Source organism: Lepisosteus platostomus, chromosome 13 (assembly GCF_059453375.1).
Source record: "Lepisosteus platostomus isolate fLepPlt1 chromosome 13, fLepPlt1.hap1, whole genome shotgun sequence".
Classification (NCBI taxonomy): domain Eukaryota; kingdom Metazoa; phylum Chordata; class Actinopteri; order Semionotiformes; family Lepisosteidae; genus Lepisosteus; species Lepisosteus platostomus.
This window is the reverse complement of record NC_142623.1, coordinates 31,995,982-32,012,051: the sequence shown is the minus strand read 5'-3', so window position 1 is coordinate 32,012,051 and position 16,070 is coordinate 31,995,982. Positions and strand designations below refer to the sequence as shown.

General features: G+C 48.4%; 1 protein-coding gene across 1 annotated transcript; it reads right to left on the bottom strand.

The window, feature by feature from the left end:
- Nucleotides 1-1,928: 1,928 nt before the first annotated feature.
- Nucleotides 1,929-13,030, bottom strand: LOC148650407 (uncharacterized). The gene is made up of 7 exons (XM_088604159.1): nucleotides 12,878-13,030; nucleotides 10,631-10,969; nucleotides 9,906-9,992; nucleotides 5,136-5,218; nucleotides 4,772-4,889; nucleotides 3,299-3,335; nucleotides 1,929-3,091 (listed from the first exon to the last, which is right to left on the bottom strand). The coding sequence occupies exons 1-7, from the start codon at nucleotides 12,930-12,932 to the stop codon at nucleotides 3,001-3,003; spliced, it is 810 nt and encodes a 269-aa protein (XP_088460285.1). The 5' UTR covers nucleotides 12,933-13,030; the 3' UTR covers nucleotides 1,929-3,000.
- Between the last annotated feature and the right edge of the window lie 3,040 nt (nucleotides 13,031-16,070).

Sequence of the window (16,070 nt, the reverse complement as noted above, 5' to 3'; positions counted from 1 at the left end):
AGGCTCCAACAACACGTTTAAGAGCCGGGACTCAGCGATTCCAGGGAGTCTTGTGATTGTGCAGTCAGTGAAGGGTTTGATGGTGCAGCTGAGGGCTCGGCCAGCAGGTGTGTGGGTCACCAGGGACAGGGTCGGGGAACCCCGCTCTAACCTGCCGGAGCCGGGAAAGACGCCGAACCAGGAGCCGATCTCTGACTCGCTCGCGGGAGCCGCGGGGTCAGGCAGTTTTGTAATATTCGAGGTCTTTTACAGTTCACTACTCGAAACGTTGATTTTCACTCGTGCAGGTACCTGCAGCCGTGCCTCCCAAACTGGCGAGCCGTGGAACGGTCACGGGCTTGCCGTGGAATGAGAAGAGATCGTTTTTAAACCGTGAATCGCGAGATTCAAGAGTCCCGCTCTTCCCAGCGCCGAAGGAAACACGAGATAGCTCTGTCCGCGGACACAAGCTCACGCTTCACAGAGCCAAGTGCGTTATAGTAGAGTATCATTTAAATTACAGTGTATATTTCACGTCGAAATACGTCAAGGAGGAACACGGAAATACATTTTTTTCACTGTATCAAGGCTGATAAATTAAAAATCATCCGGGACATTAAAAACGTGCCGCGAGCTGGACAGGTTTGAGAAGATGGACCTACAAACACCCAATTACACCTGTGCAGTGAATGAACGAAGACCAAGTGTAACTGAAAGCCGAAACCAAATCAGAAGACAAGAAAACGAAATCAGAAGACAGCAGGCGCGCCGCGCGCGAGTCCGCAAGTCCGTCACCCCTGACCTTTGACACGCGCACTGCAGCCGCCGCAGTTTTCCAACGTCTGGGCAGAAACAAACAAATCATTAAAGAATAATCTCTCCAGCATCTGGGCAGAATACTGAGAGAAGTCAGGTGTCTGAAGGGGTTGATACCCCCTCGCACAGACGAAAGAGGAAAGGCACGACGCTCGTGAAAACAGGGGCACCGGCCACGGGCTCTCCGAGGTGCGAGGCGTGGGAGGAAGTGACGCAAGCAGCTGGCTCTGCCCAAGATCTGAATCAGGAGAAACTCCCCAGGAGCAAAAAAAAAAATCTGCTTTTTATTGAAGTAACGATCTCCCTTTTTTTGTGACGTTACCCACACCTGGGCTACACAATGCGCAGTATTTTTATTTTTTTAAGGATCGCTTATTCATCTTGGAGTAAGGGGCGATAGATTTGAAGTGTTAAATTGTTCATGATTTGCAGAATTATACACAAAATACGCATTGTGCAATTTTACTGCAATTTTAATTAGAAGGGGCTAATCCGGTGAGGAACAGCTGATTCAGCCCGAGAGAGCCCGTCGCGACATCTCCGCCAGCTGTTTGAGACCCCAGAAAGGTATTGAATTCGGTGAACTGGCTAATTAATTGATTCAATTAACTGTTTTGGAACGCAGATGGGAAGAAAACCGGGAGGCTGTGCGGTCATTGAGAAGCACCGCCGAACAACTTTGTTAGTTAAGCCCAGCTCGGGCCTCAGTTGGTGTGTACTTTAGCTGCGTGGCTCTTCCGCCCCCCCGTGGTCGAAGGGAGAAACGCATTGACAGAGGACCAGATGTCCGAGGTTCCCATTGAAATACGGAATCTAGTGATGTGACCGCTCAAAGCAATTGCTAAGAAGCGACAGCAACAATAACAATAATCTGTTCATTTTACTGCTAGATGACCGATATTTAACTTCGGGCACAAGAGAGCAGATCATCTTTGCATCCTATTCACTGAATTCTGTCAAAAAGTATAAAAGGTTGGGCAGCATGTAGGTGCAGTGGTTACCATTGCAGTCTTGCATCACTGGGGCCCTGGGTTCAATTTAACTGGAAACTACAGGGAAGAGCATTTATAAAACCAGGAGGTGCTTCTTCAAGTAAACGGTTGTGGGAGAATGGAACAAGATACCCAGCCATGTTCTCACCATGGGTCCTTTACATTTTATTACAAAGTCATTTGTATAGACAGAAAATCCCACACAGATGTATTTTTATTATAGTTTGCATGATAAATTGTGAAAATATCCAAGGGGGGATGAATACCACTTTCTGAAGGCACTGTAGAATCACACAGGATACAACGTGCAAACTCCACACAGAGGTCACGCAGCCTTCATCCTAAAGCTGTGAGACAGCACAGCAGTGCCAAGCACATCTGTAATGGGGCCATTAAACACTTTGAAATAATAAGCATTTGAAACTGCTAATTTGCAATCAGAGAAAAAATAAAGGAGATTAATAAAAAAGATGTCTAATAACATGTTACAATGTTAGCTGTCAGGAGTAGTCTTTACTAATAGGCACAGCAATAAAGCAGAATTCTACCAACATCCAGCCACATAAAAAGCAAATTGTTATGGGTGGCTGAAGTAGCAGCTGAACAGCAGGACAGGCAGCGGTGCACCATATAGTTTGATCTTGTCAGATCTACAAAACAAGCAAGGCTGGGCCTACTGTGATGGGAGATATCCAGGGAAAACCAGGTTTCTGCTGCATAGTGTTGGTAAACCAGTAGAAGATGCCATCAGGAATAGACGGTCTATTCCAGGGTGAAGATGTTCTCCAGAAGAGAGGAGCAGTCTGGACCAGAGACAGTCTATTCCTGGGTGAAGATGTTCTCCAGAAGAGAGGAGCAGTCTGGACCAGAGACAGTCTATTCCTGGGTGAAGATGTTCTCCAGAGGAGAGGAGCAGTCTGGACCAGAGACAGTCTATTCCTGGGTGAAGATGTTCTCCAAACAAGAGGAGGAGTCTGGACATGAGACAGTCTATTCCTGGGTGAAGATGTTCTCCAGAGGAGAGGAGGAGTCTGGATCAGAGAGTCTATTCCAGGGTGAAGATGTTCTCTAAATGAGAGGAGGACTCTGGACCAGAGACAGTCTATTCCTGGGTGAAGATGTTCTCCAGAGGAGAGGAGGAGTCTAGACCAGAGACAGTCTATTCCAGGCTGAAGATGTTCTCCAGAGGAGCGGAGGAGTCTGGACCAGGGATCTAATCCAGGGTGTAGATATTCTCCTCCACTGGACGTCTGGTTTCGATCTCATGGATAATATGTCGGGGTTCTGCTGGGGTTGCTGACCTTCTGTGTTACAAATGTGTAAAAAGTGCCTCATATTTAAACAGTTTTGATTCTTTTTTAAAGGAGGACTGAGATTCATAATACACACGCTTTAAAAGGTTAAAAGATAAATTCTAGGACAATCCTAGCATTTTGGTGAAAGATTCCACCAAAATCTAAAATAAATATAAATTTGCTCGATATTAATAATGTGCTTTTCTTTGCCCTCACCTTCCTGTCTCATTCTGGCTTCTTTTCTGAATTTGTCCTGGGAAAGAAAAAGACACAGACAGTCAATCTGCAAAGTTGTATTCCTAAAAAAAATAACTGAATTAATTCCTGTCTAAGAATAAGAATAATAGGCTCCAATTCCCACTACAATGAGAGTGTGTACATGGTAAACACTTAAAATGAATTGTACCTACAAGACAGACGACTACAGTATTAATTAAATCCTCTGCTTAATACCTTTGTTGATTACAATGATGTGAGAAAGAAAGTTTCTATGGTTTTACATATTTAAACATGTCAGATCTTCACCTAGTCCTCACTAGTCCTGTATCAGTAGATAAATCTAACCTCACGTGAACAATAACAGGCGCTAATTTTACTGTCAAAGACAGCTGTGCATCACCGACTGCCCTCAGACATCACAGAGCTGAAACAATTCTGGAAGGAAGAGTGAGACGGAATTCGCCCCAGGGGATGTGAGAGACTGATCAACTCTTACAGGAAACGTGTAATTCAAGTTATGGCTTCTAAAGGGGGTTCCACATGTTTCTGAATCATGGGGTACGCTTACCTTTTCACCCAAAGATATCGAGTGCTGGCTGAGTTTCTGTTTAATAAATTAACAGTGAAATGTGAGTTGTGTGTCACCTGAGGTTTGATCTATCTCACTGTGAGGACCAGATGAATGTCAGATATATCTAAATATGTAAAACAACAGAATCCAAGGGGGATACACTTTCTCTTTCACATCACTGTAGGTCTGGATAAAATACCTGTAGCTAATTGCACTGATTAAAAAAACATTTTTACATTTTTGCAACTAAAACCCTTTTGCACTACAGAGAGACTAAAAGCTAACGATCCAGACCAAACATTTACAGCTCTTGCAGGTACACATCGCCTGTCAGATCAGTGCAACGAGTGTACCAGTCCTTCAGAGCGCTGATGTCAGATCACAAGCGCCCCCGTTATTGTGGTTTCCTGTCTGGTATCAGTTTCGACTGGGGGGCTGCAGCTCGTGTTCTGTAAGAAGCATTGAGCTGCACTCTGCCCAGAAGCACAGTCTCCCCAGGTCACAGTGCAGAAACGATCTCTGTGAGAGTTTGGTTGTAGCGCCAGGGGTACACCATGTCTAACGCTCTTCAGAGTCGGGCTGGCCCACCCACAGTCAGAAGTGGTCATTCTTGTTGTAACTCAGGGGCTGTCCAGTCTAGGTGCTGGAGGGCCAGCGTGTCAGGAGGTTTTCATTCCAGCTCGGCTCTTTATAAACGAAATGAGCTCATCACAGGCCTGTCTGAGCCAGACTGTCTGCTTCCCCTGCCTCTCCAGCCTGCTGACAGGCCGGCCATCCAGAACCAGGACTGGACACCCCTGTGTCCCAACTATTCATAAGAAGTGCTGTAGTTGTGCATCGCGTTACACATGACGTTCGTGGGAGGACTCGTTTCCCGTTCATCCACGTCGGATACCTACGTCGGAAGCCCAGGAGAGCCAGCGAGCTGGCCAGCAGCAGGAACAGCAGCACAGTGATGGACCCAGCCAGCACCGGAACATTGATCTGCAAGGACTGCGTGACAATCGCGCTCTCCTCCTGCAAACAGCGAAAATGCCGTATTTTTTCTATTAAAAAAAAATTTTATTTCACAACAGGCATCTTACAATGAGCACAGACTCTGACGAGTCATGCGATTTCAACTATATAGGAGACGTAAAAATACATCATTAATGCTGAATATATAATAGAATAAATCAATAGAAAATAACGATATATACCGAGCGCACTTTTTTTTAATGTGAGGGTCAATGGGAGCGCCGGGCACGGCGAGAATGCACTCACGACGCCTCCGGAGCGGGGCAGGCTGGGGTTCCTCGCGGCATCATCCTCAGTCAGGCGGGGCGACTCTGCTTCTACCCGGCCTCCTGCAGGGGACAGACACGGGGCACAGCGGCCTGGCTGCCATCACCCGACTACAGAAAGACCAGCCTGGTCCCAGCCCGAACAGCACCGGTCTGAGAAACCAACGCGAGAGGCGCCGCGACACACGGGAGCGAGCAAAGGCATGCAGACACTCAGAGCAGCGGCCCCTGAGAATGGAGAGCGCGGTCACTAGGGGGAGCCGGTGCGTATTGTTTCGTCTAGATCAGAGGTCCCAGTGACCTGATGAAGCCTTACTTGAACAAACATGTGGCTTTTTTGGAGTATTTTTGGCAACTCAAAAGTCTAGGATTTTACATACGAAATGCAAAATTTAAAAGGCAACCCCCTACGTGTTTAAGAGCTGAAAACAGTTCAGTTGTCATGTGCACAGAAAGCATGTTTCCGCCCGGTTTCGAATCGAGAACTTTTCCCGTATGATGCGAAAGTGATTAACTACCACACTACAGAAACTTGGCGCTATACTATGGAAACAGTTAAGCAGTTCAAATAAATACTGTTATCAAGTCACTTAATTGTTCGACTGTGTGACTGGGAGCTAGGCCGGAACTCAACCCAGCAGGTGTGTGGGTCACCCGGACCGGGACTGGGAACGCCCTTTCTAGATGACCCGAACTCCGGTCCAAGAAGACACAGGAGGGTCAGAGCTCCCGCTGTTGTTACCTGTAACAAGGCGCCGAGCACGCCCGCGCATTCATGACTACACAGACCTTTAACACTGAGAGAACAGTTGACACCGTTTGACACGCGTGTACGAGTCTGTGGAAAGCCGTTCTGCACTCCCGCTCCTACGCAGAATAACGTGCGAGAGAGACTGCTGCTGTGGTTTTCGGGAATCCAATGTTTCAATATTGCCAAATAATTAGATATTGCCAAAGCAAGGCAGAATATAGTTCGTTTCAATTGCTGTTCACTTCATCGCCGATTGTTTCTGAATAAACCTCACAGAAAGTAACTTTGTGACATTTTTAGTCACCGCAAGGTTCAGGGGTATAGTGTGCGATAACTACCTCGGCCTAGATGAAGCTGATCATTTAGTTGCGTTTTTGGAATAAAGCATTTTGGGGAGCCGTGTAAAAAATGTTAATCAGGAACTGAGTGGTCTTGAATAGTTTCAACGTTATGGAACAACCCAGGCAATTCAATTTGTATACAAATGCTGAAAACTGAGTCACGGGAGTCGCATTTGGTGATGAACTGTGAAATAAAGTGCTGTTCGTTTACCTAACTAGCTCCGACCGCAGATGCACGACTCTCAGATGACGTGCATGGTGTTTAAATGCGGTTATTTGCGCTAATACGCCCGCCGTACAAAACAGACAGTTGAGGTCTGTTTTTCAACTTCCTTTCGGGTCGGGTGGGATGATGTGAAGCAGGGTTGAATCACAGGACTCTCGGTGAGGGAGACCTTTTTTTTGTAACAACTATTTAGACTGAAACCAGGGGTTACCCCCGGGAAGAGTTCGTTGCTTCTAGATTAAACCCCATCGAGCCGACTGCAATTACCAGTGAGCCAGAGACGCACCATCGCTGGAACAGACATTCTTCCCTTAAATTACAAGTCTAATCCCAGAATCTCCACACCCGCCAGAACCAGAACAGCTTCCGATCCTACTAGGAGAGGAAACTCAATAGAGTTGCAGCCCAGTGTGTGATCTCCTGTCACTGCCTGAGGACAGACAGTGAGGAGACTTTGAGTCTCTTAAGAATAATAGTAAGCCCTTTCGGGCTTTTGCAAAACTGGAGAGCCAGTGTCTCATTCAGAAACATGGGAAGAATGTTAATTGGAGGAAAATCTGCTAGAAACAGGGTGAAATGGGTCCTAATTATGGAAGACTTTATTTTGGATCTGACTCGGGTCAGATCGCACCCTGCAGACTGACGCAGTCTGGCAGGAGGACGATAAAGTCTCAAGCCTCTGCTGACTAAACTGCTAGAATAAACGAGTCATTTGGATTTCAGAGAAGTGGTTCACAGATCACACAACAAATTACACAACACTTTCCATTGCATCCAGCAACAGTCTCCCAGTCATTGTGAAAGTAGCACCATTTCCCTGTCCTAGTAGTCTCGGAACGCTGAAGCACGTGCTTTCTCATGCCTTATCTTTGCCACCACCCACTGAAGCTCAGCAGGTGTGAGCCTGGCCAGTACCTGGACGGTAGACCTCCTGGGAAAGCTAAGGCTGCTACTGGAAGAGGTGTTAGTGGGCCCAGTAGAGGGCGCTCATGCTGCCGTCTGTGTGAGTCCTAATGCCCCAGTATAGTCATGCTGTGAAAAAAAAGATGGTGCCATCCTTTGGAGGAGACCCAAAACCGAGGTCCTGACTCTCTGTGGTCATTAAAAATCCCAGGGCGTTTCTTGAAAAGAGTAGAGGTGTTTCATTGGTGTTCTGGCCAAATTTCCCCTTGGCCTTTACCAATCATAACCCCCTAATTATGCCCATCTGTGAACTGGCTTCATCACTCCTCCCCACTGAGAGCTGGTGTGTGGTGGGAGTACTGGAGCGCTCTGCCTGCCATCACATCATGGTGGCGGTGCGGTGCCCAAGGATCTGCGCCTGTGGCTGGAAGGTTGCTGGTTTGAATCCTGCGGCTGGCAGAGGAATCCTTCTCCGTTGGGCCCCTGAGCAAGGACCTTAACCCCAACTGCTCCTGGGGTGCTGTATAAATGGCTGACCCTGTGCTCTGACCCCCAGCTTCTCTCCCTGTCTGTGTGTCTCATGGAGAGCAAGTTGAGGTATGCGAAAAGACAAATTCCTAAAGCAAGAAATTGTATATGGCCAATAAAGTCATCTCTTACCTCTCATCCAGGTGGATGGATGCTGTAAAGCATTTTGAGTGGAGTGTCAGATAAGGGCTATATTATGATAATAATAAGTATAAGGCTAAATTATTATAGTCTTTCATCGGAGTGGGGAGAGAAGGCAGACACTTCCTGTCACTCGCTGATGGGAAGTGGGTTTCACTTCCCAGAACCTGCCCGTGTCTCATCGGCAGCGCTGAGCCCCGATCGCAGCTCGTCATCTGACTGCTGACTAACGGGCTCCTGTGGCCTTGGAAAACGTCACACGTCACCGCGTTGAACCGATGCCTCTAGTGGCCTCTCCTTCACGAGAATAACCACACCACACAGCACAGGGCTTTCAGGCACAGCCAGACAAGAACCAAAACACTCATCACATCCTGCTCTAAGATGCCAGCCTAACCTGATTTAAGAACAGAGACCTGAGCAAAACCACAAAACTTGCAGCCCACCACAATGAAGCACACAGGAAAAGCTGTGCACGGGGGGCATCTCAGCCCATCTGGGTCGATTGGTGGCGAGTATGTAACTGACCAGAGTATCTCATCTAGCTGTTTGCTTGCGAGAGCGCTTGTGTCCTCTGGTTTGTCTTTCTTTGCCGGCTTGAACTGCAGTCCAGTAGGCTGAATGCTCGATTCAGGTTCAAGAATTCAATTCTTTCTGCTTGTCAGATAAGGACAATCCCTTAAGGCGTTGGCTTGGATAAAGAATGTTATCCAAATTCTTCCTGAATTGATGTTGCTGCTTCTGCAAGGTTTGCTTAGCATTCTTCTTTGGGGGAGTTCCCACTCAGTTTTCCACACCCATGTCCTAGTTGTTTGAAAAGACAAGATCAGCTCAGACTTCACCTCTAGTAGGTGTCCTGACAGACTGGATAAGACCAAGGAGGTCCAGTACACAATGCCAGCTGGACCCACACTGCGCCAGCCAGACCTGGGAACCTTTTATCCCCCGGTTTAAGCATACAGGTCAAACATCCATCTATCCCGCCATTATCCACGGCAGATGGCAAACCAGAGGCTAACCCCGCAGACACAGGGCACAGGGTGGGCACACACCCTGGAATTGCTGCCAGTCCATCCCAGGTGCTGTAGCAATATTTCCACTTCCCCTTGAAAAACAGCCAAGAGTCCGCCTCAGAAGTTAAAGGAAGGTTTTATCTGTCACACGTCCCTGGGCTGATCAGACTGGCAACATTGCAGGATCACGCTCATCTTCCTCTTCCCCATTTGCCAAAGATAACTTATTATAACACAATTGGTCACTTACTTTTGTACCACATGTTCCTGTATAACACAGTATAACTCCATTCCAGTTCAATCCAGTTCTTCCCCTTGCAAAATACGGCAGAAAACGTCTGTCCAAATTTCACAAAGACCCTGTCAACACAGGGTACACCTGCAGGTACACTTTGGAGACAGTAAATGCCCTAGTCGGCATGTGCTTGGACTATAAAAGCAGACTGCAGCACCCTGTAAAAACCCGCCCAAACATGCAGACTCCACACAGAAGGCTCCTCAGGCCCCAGAATGTGTCCAACCAGCGCTGGCCTGGAGTCTCGCTCACAGGGCTTCCACGATAGGCTCTGGATTAGCACCACCCTTCTCCAGGGATGCACGGCTTTTCAGTAGCGGATTAGTGCCAAGAGTCCCCTGCCATGTGGGTGGTATTTGTGGGCGCACGGCGTCAAGACAACTGCACCCACGTGTGCAAGCAAGCACACTGCCTCCTTCAGGCTCGCCAGCTGCAGCCGGGTTAGTGCTGGGAAAGGCAGAGCATACAGTGGTGGAATTGCGGAGTGAGAGGCTCAGGTACACAAACATGCCCATTCCACTCGGAGATCCAGGAGATTAGCGGCAGGCTTACCTGCAGCCTGTGGCTCCGATTGGTTGTGTCCGGAGTGTCCGGGTGTCGGAGTCACTGGGCTGGCTGATGGTGAGGGCTCCGCTGGCGCTGGAAGGACAGGAGGTGTATTCAGGCATTTACTCATATGAAAAAGCGCATGCCGAGAAAGAGCCTGGACTATCAAGAACTGTGAGTCAGAAAGGAAGGAGTTACAGTTTCAGAGGTTTTAACCCAGGGTTGGGGGGGGCATCTCCAGTCCGCAAGTGCCTCTGTCTAGCTGGGTTTGTAAACCTCTTTACATCTCCACCTTCTCAAAAACTAGGAAATGCTTGTCCAATCAAGCAAATGATAGGTCCAATTGGTCAATTAAGTAATTAAGAGCTCAGGTTGAAGGAAAACCAGCAAACCGCTGGCCCTCCAGGCCTGGAGTTGTGTCCCCTGGTGTAAACAACGTTTATATTCAAGAATATGAGAAATACGGTACAGAGCTGGCCTGTAACAGTTGCTCAACAGTCTTGGCTCTTGGTAGGATCAAAGTTCCATATATAGTGTGACAAAGAAACCTGCCTTCTCCACTTCCTCCCAGATTCTCTCCATGTAATTAGTGCTTTATTATAATGACATTTTATTAACAGATTGATTAATTACTTCAACTGTTTGATGACTAATTTGATTAATTAATTGACTGTTTCTGACAGCTACATCAGTATTTAGTATCTGGGTTGCCCAGGGCTGGTGTAACCTACCTTTGAGAACTTGCAGGGTGTGAGACACCTTCTGGTCATTGAAATAGCCATCGATGTCCACTCGGCAGCAGTATGACCCGCTGTCCGCTTGCCTCACCCTGGAGATGGTCAGGTCCACCTGTCCGGCCGGGATGTCTCCGTTGAGCCGGTACCGGTCCGAGACTTTGGAGATGACGCGGCTGCCGTCGGTCTGGACGATGGTGTCGCTGCACCAGAGCGTGCCGCAGTTCCGGCCCCAGCACACCCGGCTCAGCCCGTACCTCTTCACCGAGTAGCGGCAGGCCAGGCTGACCGCCCCGCCTTCCAGCGCCCGGTACCCCGCGGCCGAGGACCTGGGGGCTGTGAGGGAGAGAGGGATGAGTTTCCTGAGCCCATAGCTACAGCTGCACTGTTCCAGCTGCTACTGCTACCTTACTGCTGAGCCCCATCTACTGGTGAGCTCCACCTACTGCCACTGCTGAGCCCTGCCTACTGCTGAGCCCCATCTACTGGTGAGCTCCACCTACTGCTACTGCTGGGCCCCGCCTACTGCTGAGCCCCACCTACTGTTGAGCCCCGCCTACTGTTGAGCTCCACCTACTGCCACTGCTGAGCCCTGCCTACTGCTGAGCTACATCTAATGCCACTGCTGAGCTCCACCTACTGCTACTGCTCAGCCCCGCCTGCTGCTCAGCCCCGCCTGCTGCTCAGCCCCGCCTGCTGCTGAGCCCTGCCTGCTGCTGAGCTCCACCTACTGCTGAGCTCCACCTACTTCTGCAGCTCCACCTACTGCTGAGCCCTGCCTGCTGCTGAGCTCCACCTACTGCCACTGCTCAGCCCCGCCTGCTGCTGAGCTCCACCTACTGCAGCTCCACCTACTGCTACTGCTCAGCCCCGCCTGCTGTTGAGCCCTGCCTGCTGCTGAGCTCCACCTACTGCTGAGCTCCACCTACTTCTGCAGCCCCACCTACTGCTGAGCCCCGCCTGCTGCTGAGCCCTGCCTGCTGCTGAGCTCCACCTACTGCTGAGCTCCACCTACTTCTGCAGCTCCACCTACTGCTATACCTACTGTTGAGCTTCACCTACTGCTGTAGCTCCACCTATTGCTTGGGATGAAACCGAGCTGAAGGTTGTGATCCCAGGTTTTAAATTAGTGGTGCAACAGACTAGGATCACAAGACAAATCTAGCTAGAGAGTGAGTGAGAGTTATTGTAACTAATGAGCCCAGTTCTGTTTTGGCAGCGTGTTTAACTGATTACTATGAATTCGTGCTTACTGTTGTTTTGGATTATCAATGTTATTTAAATTAACTTAAAGCCAATGCATTAGTACTTTAATTATCACATAATTGAGGGTTACTTATGTCTCTTAACCCTTCATATATATACTGTGATACATTCTGTGGCGGTGTAGGCATGATCTGGGTTATATGCTATTTGGCTATTTGTGACTGTTCTCTGCACTGAACCCTCCCAAATGTTGAGACCCTACTGTAATGGAATTTGAAGTGCAGTAACAGACGCCCAGACCAAATCAAAGTACCAACGGTATGTGTTGCATCAACAGCATTAGTAAAAGTAGAAGCAGGAGCTGTAACAGTTGTAGCAGTAAACATACCAGCAATAGTAGAGATTGATGAGAGTAGTGCTTTTACTTAATTCTAGTAATCATTGGTAGTAACTACTATTGCTATTATCATTACTACTATGTTAGCAGTAATGGCAGTACTGTAGCAGTAACATTAGCCCACTAATAATAGCAGTGGTGGCATTAGCCTTGTAATAACAGCAGTAGTTAGTATGGCTGTAACAGTGACATGTGTAGCACCAACAGCATTAATAACAGCAATAGCAGCACCAGCAATAGCAGTAGCAGGAGTCCTGTAAGTACAGAAGCAGTAGTTACTGCAGCTGTAAAGGTAACATGTGTAGCACCAACAGCATTAATAACAGCAATAGCAGCACCAACAATAGCAGTAGCAGCAGTAACCACAGCCCTGTAAGTAAAGAATGTGTAGTTACCGCAGCTGAAACAATGATATGTATAGCATTAACAGTATTATTAACAGCAGAAATAGCAGCTGTAGCACCAGAAATAGCAGTAGCAGGAGTAACAGCAGCCCTGTAGCTATGTTAATGCAGGTGGTGGTTATTGCGGCTCTAGCAGTGAAACATCAGCAGCATTAATAACAGCAATAGCGGCAGTAGCTGGGGGTTAGTAATTCCAGCACAGACAATGGAGAAATAACCGTGGGTAGGAGCTCTTGCCTGCTATAGCCACGGTAAGGATCCAGTGCAGCCACAGGCCAGCGCGGAGAGGCATCTCCTCAGCAGCAGTGGTGTCAGGGTACGACAGCCCCTCTGAGAGAGCGCTGCCAGAGAGCGGCTATTCACGCCGCCCGGGGCAGGGGGCACCTCAATGGCCTCTTGTGTCCCGGGGCTCCTGCTGGGATATCTCCTGCCAGGACTGGCACAGGCTCTGCAGCCCATCCTGGGAGCCTGTGGCGCGGGGGCTCAGAAAGGGGCCATTGTCTGGCAGCTGGGCTGCAGAGGCCCTTCACTTTGTTTTCCGCCTTCTCCGAAGGCAGGAAGGAGGGAAAGAAAAACGTGGCAGCAAACCAGTGCTGATGGGCAGGGGGCATTTTCCATAGCTGAACTGATTAATCAGTGAATCAGATCAGAGTGACTATCGGATCACCTTGCAACCTTTGTCTGCCTAATTCTGGTCTCCTGCCTGTCTCCCAAGCCAGTTTATACTCCATGGGAGACAGGGCCTTCTCCTCTTTGACTCAAAGCTCTGGCATTCCTTTCCTAAGGATATCCGAGAGTCACCCCTGACATCTGATCCCTGGGCTCTATTAAAGCTAGACTCAAAACCTCTTTTTTGTTCTGTAAAGTGCTTTGAGACGCCACTTTTAAGGGCGGTATATAAAATCGAGTTTATTATCATTGCAATCACTGACCCGTAGCCCTGCCCATGCCCAAATGGAAATACTTTGTGAGACAACTGTAAGGCGGTCAAATGGCCTCTTCCTGTCTCGTGGCAGGGCAGGTGACCCAAGCACAGGCAGAGGTGACACAAGCACATCCCGGCCTGACCCGACACAGGCGGGTCTCGGCACCGAGCCTCCAACTCCCTCTTCCCAAACCCTTTCCTCCTGGGATCTCCCAAGCTCGACGGGGCTTTGACAAATCCGATACAGGATGGATGTCAGCGAAAGCCAGGGTGGCAAATAAGTGGCTGTCCAAAACATGAACAGGACCCCGTTTCCGTTGTGGTGGGTTAAAGGCCTGCTGGTGTTTTTCACAGCCCGAGGTTGCGAGCTGCCTGTGAATGATGTAACCTCCTGCGCTGTGGTCACCACTGACGCCCAGGCCCCCGCGTGACTCATCGCCTTGGTGCTGGGGTTTCCTGCCGAAGCTGCCGTTCGCCCGCCTGAGCAAAGGGCAGCGGGGGCGACCCCCCCCCGAGACGGGCCGAGCCGCGAGAGGGGGGAAGGGGAGGCAGGGTGGTGGGGAAAGTGCAGCCTGGCTCAGGGCGGGGGGGTTCTGCTCACACCATTGTGAATGTCACACCTCGAAGAGCCGCCCCACCGCTGGGCAGCGGGCGGAGAGGGCACAGCTCTGATCGCATGTCTCTCTCTCTGTCCCCCCCCCGCCCCCCGACTGCCAGGGTGCACAGCAGTGACGAGCAGGTCCGTGTACCGGAGGAAAGGAGCAAACTGGGCAGGAAACAGTTCGAAATGCAGCAGCTGCAACACTCGAGGTGCTGGATTAATCTCTCTTACATTCACATTAGTAGCACACAAAAGCTAGTGGGTGATCGAAGGAAAGCAGGGTAACGGCTTGTTCCACACTCCCACCACCCTTTGTGAAAAGAAGTGTCTTCCTCTCAGCCTCAGTCTTAAATGTTCTTCCCAGTAGTCCCCGTACACCACTGTCCTCTGGTTTGTGTTTCTCTGTTGATTCTGGGTTGACTTTATCAGTGTCTTCGAGTATTGTTAACTCTTGTGTCAGGTCTCCTGTTCCAGACTAAAATGGTTCAGTTCCTTCAGCCTGCTAGTGTACAAATTTCCTTTAAGCCCCGGAATACAACTGGTTTTTCTTTTCTGCACTGATTCCAGAAGAAACAAAATCTTTTCTATTACCTAGTGACCAAAACTGAATACAGTACAGTTCAATTCTAAATAAAGTCTTACTACTGTGGTATTTAAATTAGCATGACTTCTCTTGAGTCCAGTCCTACACTGTTTACTAGGTAGCCTCACGGTCTGTTTGCCTTTTTTATTGCTTCCACACAGTGCTTAGAACATATCAATAGTGAATCAGAATTAACACTTAAGTGTTTTTCTCAAGTATCTTATTCTAGAACAGCGTTTCCTGTTTTGTGTTTATAATTCCTGTTTGTGCTGCCTGCATGTAACACTCTGGCACTGGTCTACATTAATCTTCATCTGTCTGCCAGGTGTTTGCCCAATCTGGAATTCCCTCTAAATTCTCACCTTTTGGGTTTCCTTTGCTGCTTCTAAACGTTTTCTAAAGGCCCCTGTTTCAGTGTCACCTGCAAACTGGTACACCCATGACAGTATTTCAGAATCTAGATCGTTCACATGAGTTAGGAAACCAGTGGACCCAATCCAGATCCCTGTGGTACTCCACTAATTACAACATTACCCGTGCTGAAACAGCAACACCTTATCTGCTCTTTTTTCTACCCATTAGCCAGTTCTCAGCCTAAATACATGCATTACTTTACACACCTACTGCCAGATGTTTGAGATTTACTGTTTATGAGAAGCTTGTGAACGTCAACATGCCAGATTGTATGGTCTGTGTGCGTCCATTACTGGAGCTGCTTGTTCATATTACTCTGACAAGTGAGTTAAGCTAAACAAGGTGACTGTCCTCTAGAATCACACTGCCATGCAAGTGCTCCTCAGGGAGTCGTGTAAACCATTCTGGGGTTAATGCTAAAGTTGATCACATATTCTTTACTCCATTTACTGCACAGACTGGTTTGCCAGAAAACAGAAAGTACAGCAGCACTAGCGTCGTCGGTCTCTGGCACTCACAAGCTCATCAAGTGGTTTTTGCACCTTTAATGAAAACAAGCCGATCAAATTTCACGCCCTTTTCACCATTCCTACAATAGCACAGGGGAAATGTGGACAGTAAGCACAAAAGCACAGCCTCTAAAATTAGCCTTCTGTAAAAACATAAGTGAAAATGAATCTTAAAAAATGTCAAATAAGTACATAGAAAAGCAATTTCAGCATATAATTCTGTGGAGCTCTAGATTCCCAAGGGATGGAAGCACAGCTGCAAAATTCTATCCATTAAGTTGAATATAGTGAAACAGATCGAGTCCAATTAGCATCAGTGTCTTCCTCTTAAACCTGCGTCAACCTCTTAAAACCAGCATTTCTGAATATTACTGAAGGACAGACCATAAAGCAATGAA